This window comes from Oryctolagus cuniculus, chromosome 1 (genome assembly GCF_051225735.1).
Source record: "Oryctolagus cuniculus isolate XC-2025 breed Fujian yellow rabbit chromosome 1, ASM5122573v1, whole genome shotgun sequence".
In the NCBI taxonomy this organism is placed as follows: Eukaryota; Metazoa; Chordata; class Mammalia; order Lagomorpha; family Leporidae; genus Oryctolagus; species Oryctolagus cuniculus.
In genome coordinates this window covers 118,317,227-118,341,249 of record NC_142867.1, presented here as the reverse complement: position 1 = coordinate 118,341,249, position 24,023 = coordinate 118,317,227, and the positions used below count along the sequence as shown (strand labels likewise).

At 39.5% G+C, this 24,023-nt stretch overlaps 1 protein-coding gene across 11 annotated transcripts in view; it reads right to left on the bottom strand.

Moving 5' to 3' along the window:
• Nucleotides 1–24,023, bottom strand: part of CCDC15 (coiled-coil domain containing 15) — an 80,914-nt gene that overhangs the window by 27,241 nt on the left and 29,650 nt on the right. For 5 of the 11 annotated variants that reach the window (XM_051848410.3, XM_051848399.3, XM_051848432.3 and 2 more), the window contains 8 exons: nt 22,682–22,801; nt 21,393–22,448; nt 20,070–20,192; nt 18,945–19,067; nt 18,105–18,179; nt 13,178–13,300; nt 3,634–3,720; nt 2,375–2,478 (listed from right to left, as the gene is read on the bottom strand). In XM_051848410.3, coding sequence (XP_051704370.2) covers nt 2,375–2,478; nt 3,634–3,720; nt 13,178–13,300; nt 18,105–18,179; nt 18,945–19,067; nt 20,070–20,192; nt 21,393–22,448; nt 22,682–22,801 — 1,811 coding nt within the window. The remainder of the gene's footprint in view (nt 1–2,374; nt 2,479–3,633; nt 3,721–13,177; nt 13,301–18,104; nt 18,180–18,944; nt 19,068–20,069; nt 20,193–21,392; nt 22,449–22,681; nt 22,802–24,023) is intronic. The other 6 variants (XM_089335134.1, XM_070047895.2, XM_070047902.2 and 3 more) reach the window with 2 other exon arrangements.

Below are 24,023 nucleotides of genomic sequence, written 5' to 3'. Positions count from 1 at the left end.
TTATGATTTTTAAATATTTAGATATAAGGTATTTAAGTCTGCATTTGTACTCTATTTCAGTCCTACAACTGTTACGGACAAGCTTGATTGAATGATTTCGTGAACAAACTATAAATAAAATAAAATAAAATACATGTGAAAGCACTTAAAAGAATCCAAGTAAATATTTCCTTTGCCATGACTGCCATATTGAGGGTATCTGTGTATGTGTGCGTGTGTGCATGTTTAAAGAATTTTTTTATTTAAAGAATACTTCTGTTATAGGAATAATCACCACCAAGATAAAGGAAAACTTATTAATAATATTGGAGAAGAAAAATTACCATAAGTCCAAGTTAATGCAATCATACCAAAAGAGAGAGAGAGAGAATGAATGAAAAAAAAGAAAGAAGAGGTATACACATTGGTAAAGAAAGAAAAAAATAAAATTATTCACAGATTACATGATCATCTATTCCAAAATTCCAAAAAACTTCTCCTAGAACTAATAAGCAAACATAGTTAGGTTGTAGGATACAAAGTTAATGTACAAAATTAGTCACTTTCCCATATGCAGCAATGTACAGGTAGAATTTAGAATTAAAGACACAATGCCACTTACATTAGTGCCCTAAAAAATGAAACATTTAGTTACAAGCCTACAAAACATATAGAAGAGCTACATAAACACAACTACAAGACTCTGTTGGAAGAAATCAAGGAGTCCTACATAAATGGAGAGATACGCCATGATCACAGATGGGAAGACTCCATACTGTCAAGATGTAAGTTCTTCCCAATTTAAGCTACAGATTCAACACAACCCCAGTCAAATTCCCAGCAAACTGAGTCTAAACTTTATATGGAGAGGCAAAAGATCAAGAATAGCCATCACAATATTAAAAAAGAGCAGAGTTAGAGAGCAGAAACTACTCAAATTCAAAACTTACTATAAAGCTACAGTAATCAAGATGGTATATTTATAAAGGGAAAGACAAATAGATCAACAGAATAGAATAAAAAATCCAAATATAGTCAACTGATCTTTGGAAAAGGAGCAAAGGCAATGCAAGGAAGAAAATTCTACAACAAGTGGTTCTACAACAACTGGACACCCACATATGAATAAAAAACACTCTATATGATATTCTGGAAAAGGCAAAACCATGGAGACAGTAGAGAAGAAAGTGTTTGCTAGCGCCCTGAGGATAGGGAGGGAGTAATAGGTAGAGCACACAGGATTTTCAGGGCAGTAATACTGGTAGACACATGTCATTTATGTTTTATCACAACCCACAGAAGCCACAACACCACGGGGGAACCCTAATGTAAACTACAGATTTTGAGTAATAATATGTCCATATAAGAGAAGGATGTTGATAGTGGGGGAGGCTGTATGTGTGGCCACAGGAGGTATACTCTGTATTTTCTGCTCAGTTTTGCTATTAACTTGAAAACTGCTCTCAAAAATAAGATTTATTTAAAAAATTAAACAGGGGCTGGCACTGTGGCACAGCACGTTAAACCCCTCTCTACAGTGCTGGCATCCCATATGGGCACTGATTTGAATCCTGGCTGCTCCACTTCTGATCCAGCTCCCTGCTAATCTGCCTGGGAAAGCAGCAGAGGATGGCCCAAGCACTTGGGCCCCTGTACCCACATGAGAGACCAGAATGAAGCTCTGGGCTACTGGCTTCAGCTTGGCCCAGCCCTGGCTGTTGCAGTCATTTGGGGAGTGAACCAGCTGATGGAAGATCAATAACTCTCTCTCTTTCTCTCTCTCCCTCCCTCACTCACTCCTTCCCTCTTCTTCTCTCTCTTCCCTCCTTCCTCTCCCTCTCCTCTAACTCTGCTTTTCAAATATTTTTTTTTAAATTAAACAAAATAGCTGTTCACTATCTTTCCATATTCTAGCAACATCAAACTAGTTGTTTCCTATACGAATTAAAAGACTAAACTACTAAGGACCAGCTTCACAGCATAACAGGTAAAGCTGCTGCTTGCAGTGCTGGCATCCCATATCACAGTGCTGATTCAAGTACTAGCTACTCTGCTTCTAATCCAGTTTCCTACCAATGTGCCTGGGAAGGCAGCAGAGGATAGCCCAAGTGCTTTGGCTCCTGACATCCATGTAGGAGACCAGGATGATGGAGTTCCTGGCTCCTGGCTTCAGCCTGACCCAGCCATGGCTGTTGCAGCCATGTGGGTAGTTAATCAGCAGATGGAAGATACTTGCCCCCTACCCCCTCTTCAATCTCTCTGTTGTTATGCCTTTCAATAAATAAATAAATCTTTTAAAAAAAAAAAAGACTATTGCCTGATTATTTCTAAAATGTAGTTCCCAAAACATCTTAACTGGTAATTTAAGGCTCACAGTGAGAATCAAAGAACTTACTTTTCAATTTTCTTCTTTTGTTCTTTTTGCCTTTGTTGTTGTTTAACTTGCTCTCTCTCAATATCCATGAAAAGTCGTCTATGTCTCAGGTACTGCTTTTGACGCTAAAGAAAAGAAGTAAAATTATTAAGATTCTACTCCCAGAGAACTTTCCAAGGAAGAAAATATTCTTTTGCTATAGATAAGAAAACCATATGTCACATAGGACTATGTCCTTAATTTCCCTTTGTCTATAGTGACTCAAGACAATATCACACGCAAGAATTTTATATTTTCAAGAACATAGCAATTCATTGTTCACCCACAAAGCAGAATACTAATTTAGTTTGGACTTAGTATAATCCCTTGTCAATAGTACTTAAGGAAATGATTATATTTGACAAAGTAAGATATATACTATATTTACTCTGTGTTCCCAAGCAGTAAGTACCATAAAAGCAGGGCCACAGAAAGAATGTGAGAGGTATTTTATAACAGAACAATAATCACTTTAACTTTTTAATGGCAGGGAGGAGGGTAAAAGGGCTTACAGTACATCAGGGCATCATATTCACAATTGGAACAAGGATCAGAAAAATAAATGCTACTACACTATGTGGGATCTGTTCATATCTCTGGATTTATTTAATTCTCTTTTTAGGATACAAAATACACAAAGCATACCTATACATATACTATGGCAGTATAATATTTTTTGTTAAAGAATTATTAAAAGTCTAAATAGTAGTTCTCAATATTGAGGCTGTATAAGAATCACCAGTGGTATCTTTTATAAGTATAAATGCTCCAAATCTCTCCCTTCACTTATTGATTCAAGATATCTAGTTAGGGTCTATACATCTGTATTTTGAGAAAAAACTCCACATCTGATATTGGTGCATGGTCAGGATTAAGAACTGTTGGGTTCAAGCTAAGTTTAGATAAGGAAGGAAAAAAAAAGGAAGGAAGGAGGGAGAACGGGGGGGAGTAAAGGAGGAAGGGAGGGTGGATGGGCAAACCAGACATAAATTAAAAATTTTTCTTCAAATAAGTCATGGTAGAAATAATTAGTTGGAGAAATTCACTAAGATCAGATCTTTGAGTTCACATCAACCCTACGAGCTTAGAAGAGAAGTCCAACACCTTGTAATGATTCAATCAACTTCTTCAGAATTTGTGGTGTTAGCTCTTAGTGTATCAGAAAGCAACACACTGTTTCCAGTTTCATATATACCATCATAACAGAAATATTGATGTCCCAAAGCATTATCATTACATACTTCTTTCTTGTCTTCTTCTTGATCTACTCCAGACTGAAATGCCAGGGGAGCCCGGAATTCAGTGCTCGATCTTGATTGATTATAAACCTGTTAGAAAATCAAGTCACACAAAGCAACAAAAATATGAGAAGTTAGCCTTGTAAACTTTTTTTGAAATTTTTAATTTATTAATTCTTTTCTCCCACAACTTTGAGCTCAACTGGATAAAGAACTAAAAGGCCAATATTCTAAAAAGCAGAAAAGAATAAAAGGAAGCATTATAAAAAGAAATTGACAAAGCCCCAAAAAATTACACCAAACAAAAGGTGTTCAAAAAGAAAATGCTCAAAATGTTCAAAAACAAACAATGAACAAATAATAAATCAAAAGTTCAGTTCTTCTAAAGTGGCTACTGGAAATTACTCTTTCCCAAGTGTGCTTGGAATTGAATCCAGGCTATAAAGCCAGATCTCCTAATATCGCAAATCTACAGTCACTTTCAATCTATACAACTCTTGATAGGTGTTGGATCTGGAGTATAAGAATCTAAAAATATTATATCAATCAACTGATGTGGCAGAGGAAATTGAAGCTAATTTTTCTCCAAATTTTACTAAGCTATCATATAGATTGGTATATCTACTTGGACATTTTATGGATTAAGCTATGATCTGCAATTTTCAGAAATAAAAAAATAGGTTTTGTTTTAATTTCTTCAGTTTAAAAGTTATTATAAGGTCTAGCACCATGGTCAGCAGGTTAAGCCACCACCTGCAACACCAGCATCCCATATAAGCATCAGTTGCAGTCTGGGCTGCTCTACTTTGGATTCAGCTCCCTGCTAATGCACCTAGGAAAGCAGTAGAATATGGCCCAAGTACTTTGGACCTTGCCACCCATGTGGGAAAATTTGATGGAATTCCAGGCTCCTGGCTTCAGCCTGGTATAGCTCAGGCTGTTGCAGCCATTTGGGGAGCGACCCAGCAGCTTGCTCGCTCACTCTAGCTCTCTCTCTCTCTCTCTTACTCTCTCTGCAACTCTGCCTTTCAAATAAATAAATCTTTTTTTAAAAAAACTCAATTAGCTTTCAGTAAAGTTGTAGAATACAAGATAAATATACAAAAATCAGCTGTATTTCCATAATTTTTATGAGCAATCTGGGAAGCAAAATAAAGGAAAAAATTCCAGTGACAATGCCATCAAAAAGAATAAAAAAATTAAGGAATAAATTTAGCAAAGGAAGTATAAGTTTTATTAACTCTAGAAAACATTATTGAAAGAAATTGAAGACCTAGATAAATGGAAAGACATCCAATAGTTATAGATTGGAAGATCTAATTTTAAGATGGCAGTGCACCCCAAATTGGTCAAGAGATTTAGATTTAAATCCAATTTCATCACAGTTGAATTCTTTACAGAAATTGACAGTACAATTCTAAAATTCCTATGAAGATGCAAAGGAATAGTTAAAACAATCTTGAAAAATAACACAGTTGGAGGACTCACTTTTCCCAACATCTTGCTACAAAGCTGTAGTAATCAAGACAGATTTCACTGGCTTAAGACTATATAGCCAGGAACCAGCCAACATTGTAGCAAAGCAGGTTAAGCCACCACCTGTGATGCCAGCATCCTATATGACCGATGGTTCAAGTCCTGGCTGCTCTACTTTCAATCCAACTCCTGTCAATGCACTTGGGAAAGCAGCAGAGAATGGTCCAAATCCTTGGGCCCCTTCACCCACATGAGAGACCTGGATGACTCTCTCAGCTCCTGACTCCTGGCTTCGGCCTGCCCTGTTCCTGGCTGTTGTGGCCTCTGGGGAGTGAAACCAGTGGATGGAAGATTTCTCTCTCTCTGCTTTTGCCTCTCCCTCTCTGTAACTGCCTCTCAAATAAGCAAATCTTTAAAAAAAAAAAAAAAAAAAAAAAAGCAAAAAGAATACATAGACAGATCAATGACACAGAATTGAGAATTCATAAATAAGCCTGAATATTTATGACTAGCTGATTTTTACCATAATGCAAAGACAAGTCAATGGGAAAGAATAATTTTAACAAACAGTGCTGAGACATAGTGGTATCCACATGCTAAAGAATAAAATTGGACCACTTCCTCACAACATGTGTAAAAACATCAAAGTGAACTACAGACCTAAATTTAAAAGCTGTAAAATTCTTAGACAAACATTTAGAAGTACATATGGATTAATGATGGCCTTGGATTAGATGATGGGTTTTTTTTGTTTGTTTATTTATTTGTTTGTTTAGATATAAAACCAAAAGCGTAAGATGCAGAAGAAAAAGCAGGTAACTTGGACTCTACCAAAATTAAAAACTTGGGGTGGGTGTGGAATACAATGGGTGAAGCTGTTACTAAGGATTCCATCATCCCATATAAGAATGCGAGTTCGAGTCTTGGTTACTCTGCTTCTGATACAGCTTCCTGCTAACGCATCCTGGGAGGCAGCAGATAATGGCTCAAGTGCTTGGGCCCTGCTACCCATGTGGGAGATCCAGATGGAGTTTTAGGTTCCTGGTTTCAGCCTGGCCCAGCCCTGGCTGTTGCAGACATTTGGGGAGTGAACAAGCAGATGGGAGATATCTTTCTCTCTCATAAATGAAAATACTAAATAAATACACATTTTAAAAAATTATATGGGGACAGCACTGGAGCAGTGGGTCAAGCCACTGCCTGCAGTGTCAACACCCCATATGGGTACAGTTTGAGTCCCAGCCGCTCCACTTCCAATCCAGCTCCTTGCTAATGTGCCTGGGAAAGTAACAGCAGATGGCCCAAGCCCTTGGGCCCCTGCACCCACATGGAAGACCTAGAAGAAGCTCCTGGCTTCAGACCTGCCCAACTCTGGCCATTTCAACCATTTGGGAAGTGAACTAGTGGAAGGTCTCTCTCTCTGCCTTTCAAATAAATAAATCTTAAAAAAAAAAAAAAAAACATTATATTTCAGTAAAGTTGCAGAATACAAGATAAATATACAAAAATCAGCTGTATTTCAATAATTTTTATGAACAATCTTGGAAGCAAGTGGAAAATCTCTCTTTCCCACCCTCCCTCCCCTCTCACTCTTTGTAAATATGACTTTCAAATAAAAATATTTTTATAACTTTAGTTATAAATCTAGTGCTACAAAGGAAAACATCAACAAAGTTAAAAGATAACTTACAGAATGGAAAAAAATTATCAAAAGATAATACTTTATAAGGGGCTGTATGCAGAAAATATTAAAAGCTCTCATGTGGAGCCCGGGCTAGGTCGAATCAGAGATGTACATGAGCAGCCTGAAGGACACTTCACTGTGCATCATGTGCTAATCTGAGAATGTCCCTTGGTCAGACATCACAACCTCCCTTTTTCAAGCAGCTGCAGGCTCTATCTGTCCTTGAAGGAAAATACTTTGGCCACCTTTTTAATACAAATTGTTCCTTCAGATTATATGAAACATGAATATTATCTCTTTTGATAAAAGTTTCCTTGAACTAATCTTGTTTCCCTAGTACTAGCCCCCTGGGTACAGGAGCATGCTATGATTGTGCGAGTATGAAAGCCTTGTAAAACTAATAAAATTTGACTATTGCTCTGACAGTAGTCCCTGCCCATCCTTTGACTCACGGTTCCAAACCTTGCTGGAAAACAGCACATGCTCATAATTCAACAATCAAACCCAATTAGGAAATGGGCCAAAAAATCTAATAGACAATTCTCCAAAAAAAATATACAAATGGTTAATAAACACTTGCAAAGTGATGAATACATTGGTCATCAAAAAATGCAAATAAAAAGTACAGTGAAGTACCACTTTATACTCACTTGGGTGGCAATAATCAAAATAAAGATAATAACAAGTTTTGGTGAGGATGTAGAGAAATCTGAACCAAATACTCTGTTGGTGGGAATGAAAAATGGTGTAGCCACTTTGGAATTTAATTTGGTAGCTCCTCCAAACGTTAAGTACAGAGTTAGAACATGTCCCGGCCGGCGCCGTGGCTCAATAGGCTAATCCTTCACCTAGTGGCGCCGGCACCCCGGGTTCTAGTCCCGGTCGGGGTGCCGGATTCTTTCCCGGTTGCCCCTCTTCCAGGCCAGCTCTCTGCTGTGGCCAGGGAGTGCAGTGGAGGATGGCCCAAGTGCTTGGGCCCTGCACCCCATGGGAGGCCAGGAGAAGCACCTGGCTCCTGCCTTCAGATCAGTGCGGCGCACCGGCCGCAGCGCGCCAGCCATGGCGGCCATTGGAGGGTGAACCAACGGCAAAAAAAGGAAGACCTTTCTCTCTGTCTCTCTCTCTCACTATCCACTCTGCCTGTCAAAAATAAATAAATAAATAAATAAATCTTTAAAAAAAAACATTAAAAAAAAGAACATGTCCCAGCAATCTATTATGAGATATTTAACCAAGAGAAATGAAAAAATATGTCCATAAAAAAACTTGTACATAAATATTCACAGCAGCATTATTCATAATAGTCAAGAAGTAGAAATAAGCCAAATGTCCATCATTTGATAAACTGATAAATAAAACATGCTGTGTGCATAATATGGAATATTAGTCAGCAATGAATAGGAATGAAGTACTGTAGTATGCTACAACATCAATGATCTCTGAGAACGTCATGGCAAGTGAAAGAAATCAGTCACAGAAGGCTACATCTTGCATGATCCCATTCATATGACATCCCTAGAACTGGCAAATCTATGGAGACAGAAAATAGCTTACTGGTTGCATAGGGCTGGAGGTGGGGCTAAGGTGCAATGGGGATTGGCTACCACTGGGAACAGGTCTTGTTAGGAGTGATGAAAATGTTCTCTGGCCAGCGCCGTGGCTCACTAGGCTAATCCTCCGCCTGCGGCGCCGGCACTCCAGGTTCTAGTCCCGGTTGGGGCGCCGGATTCTGTCCCGGTTGCCCCTCTTCCAGGCCAGCTCTCTGCTGTGGCCAGGGAGTGCAGTGGAGGATGGCCCAAGTGCTTGGGCCCTGCACCCCATGGGAGGCCAGGAGAAGCACCTGGCTCCTGGTTTCAGATAGGTGCAACACATGGCCGTAGCGGCCACTTTGGGGGGTGAGCCATCGGAAAAAGGAAGACCTTTCTCTCTGTCTCTCTCTCTCATTGTCTAACTCTGCCTGTCAAAAAAAAAAAAAAAAAAAAAAAAGTTCTCAAATTGTGGTAATGCTCACACGATCCTATAAATATACTAAAACCACTGAATTTTATACTTGAAAATAGGTTAACTGCATGGCATGTTGGCATGTGAGTTACAGTCAATCCTCATTAGTTCCATATTTGACTTCTGTAATTTTGCCTATCATTAAAATTAAAAATTCAATATTCACAGTGCTCATGTGGTACTTTGCAGACATGCACAGGAGTATGAAAAATCTGGGTCACACAACACACACTGACAGGTGAGATCAAACACGGTAATGCTCAGGGCCAGTGTTGTGGCACAGTGGGTAAAGCTGCTGCCTGTGACACTGGCATCCCATATGGGCAGCAGTTCAAGTTCTGGTTGTTCCACTTTCCATCCAACTCCCTGCTAATGAGCCTGGGAAAGCAGTGGAAGATGGCCTAAGTGTGGGAGACCCAGATACAGTTCTTAGCTACTAGCTTCACCCTGGCCCAGCCCTGACTGCTGCTGCCATTTGGAGAGTGAACCAGCAGATGGAAGATCTCTCTCACTCTGTCTCTCCATCTCTTTAACTCTGCCTTTCAAGTGAATAAAATAAATCTTAAAAAAATAAAATAAAAAGTAGGGCAAGTCCTGTAGCATAGTGGGTAAAGGCACTGCATGCAGTGTCAGCATCCCATATAGACACCAGTTTGAGTCCCAGCTGCTGCACTTCCAATCCAGCTCCCTGCTAATGCACTTGGGAAAACAGGGAAAGATGGCTCAAGTCCTTGGGTCCTGCACCCATGTGGGAGACCCAGAAGAAGCCTCTGGCTCCTGGCTTCAGATCAGCACAGCTCCAGCCATTGAAGGCATTTGGGGAATGGACCAGCGGATGGAAGATCTCTCTCTGTCTCCTTCTCTCTGTAACTTTGCATTTCTTTCTTTTTTTTTTTTTAAAAAAAAAAAAAAAAAAAAAAAAAGGTGATGCTCTACCTTTTTGTTTCAGCCCTCATAGATAAATGTACTTTTTGTAGTCTATTTAGGCCAGGATTTTTTGTTTTGTTTTGTAGTTTTGTATTTTTTTTTTTTTTGTATTTTGGGGGCTTTTTGTTGGTGATTTGACCATTTAAAATGGGCCCTATTTTACTACTGAAGTACCATGTATCAATTCTAAACACAAAATAGGTGCGATTAGCCTTACGGAGAAAATATATAGATAAGCTTTATTCAAGCTAGGTATGAATTACAGTGCTATTGGCTGTGAACTCAATATATTAAGTAAGGTGTCTTTTCACAGAAATATCATAAAACAAGGTAAGGATTCCTACTTTCTATGACTTGCCTTGTGAAAGGGAAATTCTAGTTTCAAGCGTTTGCCTTCTGGAAGGAGAAAGGAAAACAGGAGATAGGAGGACAGGTCAGAGACTTTGCTTTGTGAGACCTCCTTTGGGATATCATTCTCTGAGGTCCAACAGAGCAATCTATAAAATTAATACAATTACTAACAAAATCCTAATGACATTATTTTTGCATACATAGAAAAATGCATTCTAAAATTCATATGAGATCTCAAGAGACTCTAAACAGCAAAATAATCTTTAAAAAGATAAATAGGGACCGGCACTGTGGTGTAGTATGTTAATCCTTTGCCTGCAGCACCAGCATCCCATGCTGGTTCATGTCCTGGCTGCTCCTCTTCCAATCCAGCTCTCTACTATGGCCTGGGAAAGCATAAGATGGCCCAAGTACTTGGGCCCTTGCACCCACGTGAGAGATTTGGAAGAAGCTCCTGGCTTCGGATCAGCACAGCTCCGGCCGTTGTAGCCATTTGGGGAGTGAACCACCAGATGGAAGATTGTTCTGTCTCTCCCTCTCTCTGTCTGTAACTCTACCTCTCAAATAAATAAAATCTTAAAAAAAAAAAAAAAAAAAAAAAAAAAAGATGAATAATTACAGGTTTAACACTTCCTGATTTCAAAACTTATCACAAAGCTACAGTAATCAATAAGATGATGATATGGTACTGGCTTAAACACCAATGAGACAAAGGAGAGAACCCATGAAGAAATATTGGCATGTATGTTCACATGTTTTCACCAAGGGAGCCAAGACCTATATAGGCAGGCAGATAGGATTAAATTGATTAGACTTATGAGCTGGAGACCACGCTCCCTGTGTGAACTCATGCCCCTACCTGATCTCACCTGTATGCTCACTTGCCAATCAGACTACATAATCACTCCCCTTTGGAAGTAAATAAAAGGCCTGGAGCACAGTGGGCCTGCTCTTGTTGTCCCGCACCTCTGGTGCTCTGTCTCTGCTTTCCTGCCTGCACTATGCTACCTGTGGCTTTGTTCTACGTGGCTCCTGGCCTGCTTTCTGCCTGGTATGGACCCAACTTAGCTTCTAGACTTCTGTCTACCCTAAATAAAGCTCTCACTTTCCTGTGTATTTCTTTCACTAAATAGATGTTAAAAACTTACTATGTCACCTGGTTTATTCAAGTTGATATTCAGAATTCTTCTCTGAATAGACAGCAAGAACCCACCAAATATTAATATTTAATATTATTAATAGGCTAGACAATATCAACATGCTTTCACCAAAAGAGCCAAGGCCATTTGAGGGGGAAAGGACAGTCTTTTCAACAAATAGGGGCGGCAAGACTGGACTGACCACATGAAGCTGTGCCCTTGCCACACATTATCTACAAAATTAATTCAAAATGTACCATGTACCTTGGGCCCAATTAGCTAAAACAGAAACACAGGAATTAAGCTTCAAGACATTGATTTTGGCAAAGATGTCTTGAATATGACACCAAAAGCGTAAGTAACAAAAGAAATGAATAGATAAATCAGGCTAATTAAAATTAAAAACTGTTTCGCATCAAAGGTCACTATGAATATAGTAGAAAGATAACATGGGACATAGGAGAAAATATTTGCACTGAGAAGCAAACAAACAGAATGCAAGGATGGAGAAAAAGAGAAAAGCTGTGATAAGGTGATCAGGGTGGTCTTTTCCAAGTGTTAGGCTGGAAGTGAGAAATTAGCCCATGTGTGTGTGAGAAGGGCCTGGAGACCCGCACCTACTGAAGAAGCCCCAGAAGCCCAGAATTTTGCACTTGAAAGTCCTGCCCAGACCCTAAGAATCTTCCAGATGGTCCCAGCCCTTCCCCAAGGAAAGCTCCTGGGAGAATTCTCTCTCCTCAGGACCAAATGGGTTACCTGACCTGACAACATGGGGCAATAAAACCTTCACAGACGGCCCCCTTTGCCTGGTGCCAACATATCTGGGGAGGAATTTGCTAATTTACCCTCTACAAACCCTTTGTCATAGAGAAGGAGGAGGGGAAGGAGAAACCTGGCCCCCTTTTTCCTTTAAAATCCCCAGTCTAAACAAAGACTGGGGCGCTCAGCTCTCCGCTCTCTGCTGACCCACCACCTGGCCTACTCAGGTGTATTCTCTCCATTCAACCATGTAACCTCACTCTCCCCCAGTCCGAGTGACCAGGAACTCTCTCCCTATCCCTTCCATTCTGAATTCTTTCTTACGTGTGAAGACAAGAACCCCAAGGCTTCCATGGCTCTTTTCTCTGGTGACACAAAGAAGTATCTTTTAAGCTGAAATTTGAAGGATGAGCAAAGACAAAATTTTTCAGGAAAAAGGGATGATTATGTCGGGGAGGGGAACATATACAAAACAATCTGAGGAAGGGAAGAGCTAGGTGTAACTCAGGATATGTATAAATGCCAACCTAGAATAAAACATGACAGTTTACCTTTTAGCCAACTCTAGAAACCCAAATTGAAAATCACAAAAGAGCTAGAGTTTGGTCCTGAAATTTTAGCCCAAATCCTACTTTCTGTCACTTTGCCCCGTTTTCATTCTGCTCTCTTAGAGAAGACTTAAGGAAATTTCTCTTTATCTCTCATATGTAATCTAACACTTCCTACTGCCTTGTTTTTTAAATTACATAAAACTACAAAATAGAAATTATCTGGAGTGGTAAAACTCTAGTGGGAATAAACTAGTCTTCAGTTAAGCAAATTTTAGTAAGCCAAGAGAACACTGTCTTGAAAACTATAGCTCTTATCTTAACTCAATGCCCCCAAGCCTTAGGCAATTCCAGCCCAATCTCAAGCAATTGATTTCCTAGTGCTGGTATCTGATGCTCTACCAACTTCCTGATGGAGCTCTCTTCTTAGCCTCTGGTGGAAGATTCCCATACCCATAAAAGACCTCGGGTTTTCCAAGAGGCAATAGGTGCTGCCACAATACCCTAGGTTTCAGTGAGAGTTCTAAAATCATCTTAGATCAGGACAGGTTTTGTATCCTATGAACTTAAAAATCTGCCTTTTGATCAACCTTACTGCCCTCAATTAGTAGGTACCTATAATCCTGTCTGAAATCTACTTTTCATACTCTGGTCTGCTCTACCTGTCGTCTGCTGGAAGCATCTCTCTGGGTCCTGGATGGAAGATGCTGATGGCTATCCAGTGGCAAATCCTCTCGCCATCTTTCAGCTGTCCCAACAGATGGCTGCTGCCTGAAGGATAAGCTCTGAAAGAGAAAACAGCACATCACATCGTGTGAGCAGTGACATAACAGTAGTGATAATACAAGACATTATATTTCATGTCACTATCATGGATTTTAACTCTACCCAGATCACAGACTTTAATCCATAAAGTAATAATCATATCTGTCTCCCAGGGTTATTGTGAGAATTAAATGAGATAATGCACACAAAATTCTGAAACCAATTTGGCTATGGTAAGTGTTCAATGAATGCAAGCCATTATATATAATACTAGTGATGTAGGCAGGCAGATAGGATAAAATCGATCAATTTGTGAGCTGGAAGGCCATGCCTTCACCACACCCCTGTGTGACCTCATACCCCTACCTGACCCCACCTGTATGCCCACCTGCCAATCAGGCTACATAACCACTCCCCTTTGGAAGTGGATAAAAGGCCTGGAACACAGTGGGCCTGGCCCTTTTTTCACCATTGCCCTTTGTTGCCCTGCACCTTCAGGGTGGGTGACCTTCTGTCCACCTGCTCTCTTTCCGCCTTTGCCTCGCTACCCTTGCTAAGCCGCTTGTCACTGCTCATAACCAAACGCTTTCTGAACGTGGCTCCTGGCCTGCTCTCCTCTTGGTATGGATCTAGACTTCCCCTTCTCCCTTAGATATAGCCCTCAGTCTCCTAAGCATTTCTCTCACTGAATAAAATCCTTAAAACTTACCATGTCATCTGGTCTATTTGAGCCAGCATTCAGAATTCTCTGAATTCATGGCAAGAGCCCACACAGCTTATTAATTTTGGAAATATTAATAAGCAAAATTATTTCATTAGTGCTATTTTAATAGGTAACACTATTATCATCTTGGTTAGTTACACAGATCCGACAAAACCAATCCAAACTCTCCACCGCTTCCTCTTTACTATACTCTGCTCTACCTGTATTCTGAGAGAGCCTGGATCCTGGATTTTACATAAAACACATTTATGGCAGCTTGGAAATAACTCATTTCTCCATTTCTCATCTGTCCTACCATGTGAGGCCTATCCATAGCTACTGTACTAAAAGGCAACATAAACATTGAACACAAATTATCTAAGCAGGAGCATCATGCTGTGGTAGCAATATTTAAAGCTTCTGAAGTTGTTACAGTAACTGATAAAGATGTGCTACATGCAGAACAAGAGGACTCTATTCTTTGCCCTTTATTACTGACCTTAACACTAAAGCCCTGAGGTAGTTACTACATCACTGTCAGTCTTGAGCCAAAACCAAAGGAATTTACTCTCTTCTACTTACTCTTCAACATGTTCTGCTCCACTTATTCTCTGGGAGGGGCTAGGTTGTGACTATTGGGTCAAACATACCGACGGTTTATCCTTCTGTTTTTGTGCCCATACCAAGCTGTTTTGATTGTAACTGCTCTGTAGTATGTCTTGACATCAGGTATCGTGGAGCCAGCGCTGTGGTGGAGTAGGTTAATCTTCTGCCTGTGTTGCCGGCTTCCCACATGGGCACTGGTTCTAGTCCTAGCTGCTCCACTTCCAATCCAGCTCTCTGCTGTGGCCTGGGAAAGCAGAAGATGGCCCAGGTGCTTGGGCCCCTGCACCCACATGGGAGACCTGGAATAAGCACCTGGATCCTAGCTTCAGATCAGCGCAGCTCTGGCCATGGCAGCCACTTGAGGAGTGAACCAGCAACGGGAGACCTTTCTCTCTCTCACTGTCTGTAACTTTACCTCTCAAATAAATAAATAAAATCTAAAAAAAAATCAGGTATTGTGATGCCTCCAGCTTGGTTTTTGTTGTACAAGATTTCTTTAGCTATTCGGGGTCTCTTGTGTTTCCATATGAATTCACCATCATTTCTTCTATATCTGCAAAGAATGTTGCTGGTATTTTGATTGGGATAGCACTGAATCGGTAAATAGTATGACATTTTGATGATGTTGATTCTTCCAATCCATGAACATGGAAGATTTTTCCTTTTTTGTGTGTGTGTGTGTATGTCTTCTTCTATTTCTGTCTTTAGTGTTTTGTAATTTTCATTGTAGAGATCTTTGACATCCTTGGTTAAATTTATTTGAAGGTATTTAATTATTTTGGAGCTATTGTGAATGGGACTCATCATCTTAAAAGTTCTTTCTCAGCCATGGTATTATCTGTGTATCAAAGGCCATTGATTTTTCTGCCACTTTACCAAACTTTACCAAACTTTTTTATAAAGAGTTCCAACAGTCTCTCCATGGAGTCTTTTAGATCTCCCATATATAGAATCATGCCATCTGCAATTAGGGATAGTTTTACTTCTCCTTTTCCAATTTGTAGCCCTTTGATTTCTCTTTCTTCCCTAATTGCTCTGGCTAGAACTTCCAGGACTGTATTAAATAGCAATGGTGAGAGTGGGCAAGCTTGTCTGTTCTGGACCTTAGGGGGAATGCTTCCAGCTTTCCCCCACTCAATATGATGCTGGCTGTAGGTTTGTTACAAATTCCCTTGACCGTGTCGGAGAATGTTCCTTCTATAACCAATTGGCTTAAGGTTTTCATCATGAAAGGGTGTTGTGTTTTATTAAACGCTTTCTCTTCATCTATTGAGATAACCATATGGTTTTTGTTCTTCTGTTTGTTATTGTGATGTATCACATTTATTGATTTGCAAATGTTGAACCAACTCTGAATACCAGGGATAAATCCCACTTGGTCCGGGTGAATGATCTTTCTGATGTACTGTTGGATTCAATTAGCTAGTATTTTTTTGAGGAGTTTTGCATCTATGTTCATCAGGGATATTTGTCTATAGTTCTTTTCTCTGTTGTATCCTTTTCTGATTTAGGAATTAAGGTGATGCAGGCTTCATAGAAGGAGTTTGGGAAGATTTCCTCCCTTTCAATTGTTTTGAATAGCTTGAGAAGAACTGAAATTAGTTCTTTAAATGTCTGGTGAATTCAGCAGTGAAGCCATCTGGTCCTGAACTTTTCTTTGTTGGGAGGGTCTTTATTACTGACTTACTTTCCATTTTGGTTATTTTTCTATTTAGGTTTTCTATATCTTCATAACTCAATTTTGGTAGGTTTTATGTGTCCTGGAATCTATCCATTTCTTCTAGGTTTCCTGATTTGTTGGCATACAGCTGTTTTTTTGTAGTAATTCCTGATGATTCTTTTTATTTCTGTGGTGTCTATTGTTACATTTCATTTTTCATCTCTGATTCTATTGAGTTGGGTCAGTGTGCCACGTGCCATTCCCTTCGTCTCTAATTTTAATGATTTCTTTCCTCCTACTAATTTGGGGTTGGTTTGTTGTTTTTCTAGGTCCTTGCAATGCATTGATAGCTCATTTATTTGGTGCCTTTCCAATTTCTTCATGTAGGCACCAATTGCTATAAACTTCTCTCTTTTTTAAAGATTTTTATTTATTTATTTGAGAGGTAGAGTTACAGATAGTGAGAGGAAGAGACAGAGAGAAAGGTCTTCCTTCCGCTGGTTTGCTCCCCAGATGGCCACAATGGCCGGAGCTGCGCCAATCAGAAGCCAGGAGCCAGGTGCCTCTTCCCGGTCTCCCATGTGGGTGCAGGGGCCCAAGCACCTGGGCCATCTTTTTCTGTGGCTTTCCCAGGCCACAGCAGAGAGCTGGATTGGAAGAGGGGCAGCTGGGACTAGAACCAGCACCCATATGGGATGCTAGCACTGCAGGCAGAGGATTAACCTACTGTACCACAGCGCCGGCCCCTAAACTTTCCTTTTAACACTGCTTTTGTTATATCCTGTAAGTTCTGATATGATGTATTATCATTTTCATTCATTTCCAGAATTTTTGCTGTTCATTGAGGAACATGTTGTTCAGTCTAGATATGTTCTAGAGATTCCCAAGTTATTGATTTCCAACTTCATTCCATTGTGCTCAGAGAAGATGCACGGCATGAGTCTGATTTTTTTTTAATTTGCTGAGACTTGATTTATGGCCTAGAATCTGATCTATCCTAGAGAAAGTTCCATGCACTGGTGAGAAGAATAAGTATTCTGCAACTGTGGGGTGAAACATTCTGTAGATATCAGGTCCATTTGGTCCATAGTGTTAATTAGCTCTGTTGTTTCCTTGTTGATTTTCTGTCTAGTTGATCTGTCTATTGATCAAAGTGGGGTACTGAAGTCTCCCATTACTATTGTATTGGAGTCTATGTCTCCCTTTAGTTCCATTAACATTTGTTTTAAATAGTCAGGCACCCTGTAATTGGGTGTGTATACTTTTATTATAGTCACATCTTCCTGTTGAATTGATCCCTTAATCATTACATAGTGCCCTTCTTTGTCTTTTTGAACAGTTTCTGTGTTAAAGTCTATTTTGTTTACTTTGGATTTTTTTGGTACTTTTACTGGGGGATATTCTGCTTGCACATTCTTTTATAGTAATGGCTTTCTGTGTTTCTGTGCATAGCACATCCTTAAGTATCTTTTGTAAGGCTCCACGAGTGGTGACAAATTCTTTTAATTTCTGTTTGTTATGGAAAGTCTTTCTTACACCTTCATTCATAATTGTGAACTTTGCAGGGTACAGTATTCTGGGCTGACAGACGGGTAGACCAATGAAACAGACAGAAACTCCAGAAATCAATTCACGCATCTATAACCAACTTATCTTCAACCAAGGAGCTAAAACCAATCCCTGGAGCAATGACAGTCTCTTCAACAAATGGTGCTGGGAACTGGATCTCCACATGAAAAATTATGAAACTAGACCTCTATCTTACACCTTACACAAAAAGTTACTCAAAATGGATGAAAAACGTAAATTTACAACCTAATAACATCAAATTACAGAGAACATTGGGGAAACATACCAAAGGCACTCCTGAAACAATTTCTCTTGCAATCTCCCATTTCTCAAAAGATGAGGGTTGTTTGATATACTTGTTCTAAAAGAACAACAAAATATAAACTGATTGAACAGAAGTCATGAGCTAGTAACAATATTATAGACTTCAATGACAAACCCAGATTAATGATAATAGGTGAATATAATAGAACATAATTGGGGTATATGTGTTTAAAATAAAAATTTTCAATCAAAGGAGAAAAATACCATAATAAATCCCAAGATATCCATCACTCAGCTTCAACACTGTCTTTTTTATTTAAAATTATCTATTTATTTGAGAGGCAGAGGGACAGAGGGAGTGAGTTAATATCTGCTGGTTTACTCCCCATATCCTCACAATAGCTAGGACCAGCCAGGGCTGAAGCTGGGAGCTGAGAACTCAATCCAGGTCTCCCACATGGGTGGCAGGAACCCAACTACTTAAGCATTATTTTTGCCGCCCCCCACCTCCCCTGGAGTCTACATTAACAGGAAGGCTGAATCAGAAGCCAGAGCCAGGAATCAACCCAGATACTCCAACACAGGACACAAGAACCCAACTACTAGGTTGAATGCCCAGTCCCATTTTGCTTTTTCATCTAACTCAACTGTTTTCCTAGAGGATTTTAAAGCAAATCACAGACTATCTTGGCACATTTTGAAACAACATGAAGACATTTTGCTTTTAACCTAACTCTGGATGCCTTAATTCTATGTATTCCACATACAAGCTAACTTGACAAGCTCTGTCCCCAGTCTTAAGTAATTTAGTCTTGCTGCTCTTTTAGAAAATATGTAGTCCTTCTACCGTATTCAGCTCTACCTGTTCTCTAAGGGAGGCTTGTTGCTGAACTTTAGGTGGAACATGCTGATGATACCCGAGAGGTAGCTCCTCTCTCACTTTCTCTTCTCTCATAAAATATGAGGGTTGCTTTGGAAACATGTTCTAAAGGAACAACAAAAACAGAAAGCAAATTATTTAACCAGGGCAATATACTAATCATAATATTGTAGGCTTCAGTGAGAACCCCTAGGAAGTGGTACCAAGTAAGAATATTCTGATACATTTTGGTATGAGTGAGGATGCTATAGTTTTAGCCCAACTCAATCGACATGAATGTGGTATGTTAACCTCATGAGTGACACAACTGATTTCATTCATATAGTCCATTAGATCAGTCTTTTGTATCATCAGTTGCAAGGGTGAAGAGAAAAGGGGAGAGACCAGCAGGAAATGAACTGCTTAGGGTTTAACAATCTGTGCCCATCCTTCCTGAAGCAGAGCTCCTGTTTTAATAGGACTTAAGACTACTTTCCCACTAACGTGGGAAAGAATCAAAGATATAATATTTTTACATTAACTCTAAAGTTTCTGATTCTATCATTCAAATTTATATAGACAGACAGGATTTGGCTCATGAGCTAGAGCCATCCCTACTTGATCCCACCTGTATACACGTATCTGTTAATCAAACTATGTAACCACTTCCCTTTTGGAAGCAAATAAAAGGCATGGAGCACCCTGGGCCTGCCCCTGTTTTGCCTGCATGTTACACCATTTTGCAATCATTCCTGCCTGCATGGTTTTCTCTGCATGGCTCTGGCCTGTGAACTCTTACATGTAGGCCCTGATCTGCTTTTTGCCTGGTATGGAATTCCCAGTTTATTTTTCTGATCACCCTCTCTTTTTTAAATAAAGTCCTTACATTCCTGTGTATTTCTCTCACTCTCTAAATAAATGTTAAACCTTACCACATCACCTGCTTCATTTGAGCTGGTATTTAGAATTCTTGTCTAAATAGATAGCAAGGGCTCTCAAAATATTAATTTTAGAAAAATTAATAATTTTAAAATATGCAAAATGATACCAAAATTACCAGTTAGTGAGAACTTATAAAACCCAGTTACTTTATTTCCTGACTCTTCATCTCTTTTTATTCTGCTCTACCTGATCTCTGATGACGTCCTGGATTTGGAGTTTGGGAGACTGATACTGATAGTCCATCAAAGAAAAGTCTTCTCTCCCTTCCTCATTTGTCATATCAGAGTATGGCTCCTTAAAGCGTACTTTCTAAAAGAGAAAAAACACAAACTATAAATTGTCTGGTAGGAGTAACATGATAACATCCTAGGCTCTGTCGAGAGCATTTTTTAAAACTCAGAATGATATGAAATATTATGGAATAAAACAGAAAATCTTACTTTTTGTCAGTTCTAAAGTTTAGCTGAGAGTAATCTTTGTAAGCTCCAAATTAAACCCTAAACAATTCAGTTCCTACTAATTCCTGGCCTTTTTCTGTTCTACCTTGCTCCTGAAAAAGCCTGTATAAAAAATCCCAATGGACATCCAAAAGATGTGCTTCCCTCCCTCTGCTACCTATCAAAATTGATGCCAGCTGCTGCAAGTTTGTTTTCTAAAAAATATCACTTATTAAGCTAAGAATTACAGCTTAACTAAGACTTTAGGTTTTAAGGAAAAGTCTGTAGTTAACTGAGGTCAGAAAAAAATTGGGCATCTTATGGAATAATAAAAAAAATTATATTCATCAAAAGTCCAACCACAGCCCTAAGTAATTTACTTCCTGTTGATCCCTTCTTCCTTATGTTCTAACTGCTATCTGGTGGAGGACGGGCCTTGGAATCTCTTGGGTGCTTGTGAGCCTCTCCTTTTCCATCTTTCAGCTGTCAGAGCAGATGATGGCTGCCAGAAACATTTTTCCTAATAAAGAAGATTTTTAAAAAATAAATTATCAAGGCCGGCACTGTGGCTCACTAGGTTAATCCTCTGCCTGCGGCGCCGGCACCCCGGGGTTCTAGTCCCAGTTGGGGCACCAGATTCTGTCCCAGATGCTCCTCTTCCAGTCCAGCTCTCTGCTGTGGCCCGGGAAGGTAGTGGAGGATGGCCCAAGGCCCTGCACCCACATGGGAGACCGGGAAGAAGCATCTGGGTCCTGGCTTCAGATCGGCGCAGAACGCCGGCCGTAGCGGCCATTTGGGGGGTGAGCCAATGGAAGGAAGACCTTTCTCTCGGTCTCTCTCTCTCTCTCTCTCTCTCTACCTCTGCCAGTCCAAAAAAAAAAAAAAATTGTCAAATAGGGGAAATGTACTGCTGATAATACTTCAACACTTACCAATAATCCTAGATTATAGAGAAATCAATCAGGAAACTACAAATCTCCAAATCAGCTATAACACAGTTCTTATAAATCTCACTCCACAAGCAAAAGTAGCTTATTTCTTCTTGTTGTATCTCCTTACCACTCTATTTTACCTGGTATTTGGGTAGAAATCCCTGCTTCTGACCTTTGGGTAAAGTATTCTGGTCTTCGAGGAGAAAATCCTGGTCCTGATCATTGGATGGAATATTCTGGTTATCAGGGAGAACATGCTGATCTCTGAAGGGAAAATGTTGGTCTTCAGAGAGAAAATCCTGGTCCTGCCATCTGGATAGAAAAGTCTGGTCTTTGGGAAGAACATGGTAGTCTTTGGGTAAAATATTCTGGTCTTTAGGTAGAAAGTTTTGGTCCTGATAATTGGATGGAATATTCTGGTTATTGGGGAGAACATGCTGATCTCTAAATGGAAAATTCTGGTCTTTAGGTAGAAAGTCCTGGTCCTGATAGTTAGGTAAAATAGTCTGTTCTTCGGGGAGAACACATTGGTCTCTGGGTAGAAAATCTTTGTCTGGACATTTGTGTAAAATATCCTGACCCTTGGAGAAAACACTTCGGTCTTTGGGCAGAAAATCCTGGTTCTGACATTTGAGAATATTCTCGTCTCTGGGGAGAACACACAGCTTTTTGGGTAGAAGATCTTCTTTAGGCAGAAAATCCTGGTCCTGACAGTTAGGTAGAACATTATGGTCTTCAGGTAGTATATCCCTGTCTTCACGTACATGTACAAAATCCTGGTCCTGATATCCAGGTAGAGTGTTCTGGTCTTTGGGTAGAAAAGCCTGGTTTGGGGGTAAAAAATTCTGGGCTTCCAACTCAGTACTCTCGTCTTCTAGCTCAACACTCTGGGCTTTCATCATACTATTCTGAGTATCCGTCTGAATATCCTGGCCTTCTAGCTCAACAGTCTGGCATTCCAGCTCAACAGCCTGAACTTGAAATTCAACAGCCTGAGCACTAGGCTCAACACTCTGAGCTTCCAAGTCAACACTGTGGACGTCTGTCAAATCGCTCTGGGATTCCGGAAGATCACCTTGCGCTTCTGGAAGATGATCCTGGGCTTCTGGAAGAATATGTTGAAAGCCCTGAAGATATGATGGCGTTTGTTCTTCCCCTTCCATCACAACAAATAAGGGACTTTTGAATTTTACTTTCTAAAAGTAAACATAAAGTATAGAATGTTACACAATAGCAACATTCTAGGCTTAACACAAGATTCCTTAAATAATCTTAATAATGTAGTCAAAGAAATCACCAACATAAAATGTAAAATTATAATCTTTGCCCAATTTAACAGAACCTTACATTTACAACCCAAAACCAGTACAACAGTATCAGCAATCCATAATCCAAATCATAACGAGTTTACTTTTTCTCCTTGTTTTACCTGAACTTTACTGAAACACACATCATTGTCTTCAGAAAGGAGATCCTGTTGATCCCCCTGAAATAAATCTCCTCCTTCCTCATTGGTTACAACAGATGAAATTTCCTCATAGTCAAGTTCCTAAAGAAAATATAAAAACAATTTTAAAAAAAACCCAAAAAACAGCAAAAGTAATTATTACAGGTAGAAACAATGTGATTATAATACAATCCTAGGCTTCAGGACACTGCAAATATAATTTTACCAGGATAGCATAGTCAAGTAGAATTAAATGTTTATAGTGACAGATTGTAAGCTGAAAACTATAAAACACTGTTGAAAAAATTAAAGACCTAAATACATGAAAAGAGATCCAAGATTCATGGATTAGGAGACAATACTGTTAAGATGGCAATAGTTCCCAAATTTGACTGAGTTAAAATGCCAGCTGGCTTTGTTGCAGAATTTAATAACTTAATCAAGAAACTCATGTGAAAGGACCTTTAAAAGTAAAACATTCATAAAAAAAAAAAACAAAACAAAATACATGAAAAAAGGCTCAAAATCACTAGCCATCAGTGAAATGCAAATCAAAACCCCAATGAGATATTTCAATCTTGTCAGAATGGTTATTATCTAAAAGACAGAAAGTAACAAATGCTGGTGAGGATGTAGATAAACTCTTACACACTGTTGGTGGGAATGTACATTAGTACAGACACTACAGAAAACAATACAGAGATTTCTTTAAAAACTAGAAATAGAACTGTCATATGATCCAACAACCCTATTACTGGGCATATATCCAAAAGATGTGAAATCACTGTACCAAAAAGATGACACCTGCTCTACCATGTTTATCACAGCACTATTCACAATAGCCAAGATATGAAATCAATCAAGGTGTCCATCATCAGATGAATGGATAAAGAAAATGTGATATATAAACACAGTGGAATACTAATCAGTCTGGGAAAGCAGTAGAAGATGGCCCAAGTGCTTGGGCCCCTGCACCCGCATGGGAGACCAGGAAGAAGCACCTGGCTCCTGGCTTCAGATCGGCACAGCTTCAGCCATTGAGGCCATTTGGGGATTGAACCAACGGAAGACCTTCTCTCTGTCTCTCCCTCTCACTGTCTGTAATTCTACCTCTCAAATAAATAAATAAAATCTTTTTTTAAAAAAACTTACTTCAAACCTACAGTAATTAAGACAGTGTGATATTAGCAGAACAGACGCAGAGATCAATAAAATAGAACTGGGAATTCAGAACAAACTATCAGATTTCTAATCACTTGATTTTCAATAGGGTATTAAGATTACTCAATGGAGAAAGATCAGTCTTTTCAAAAAATAGTGCTAG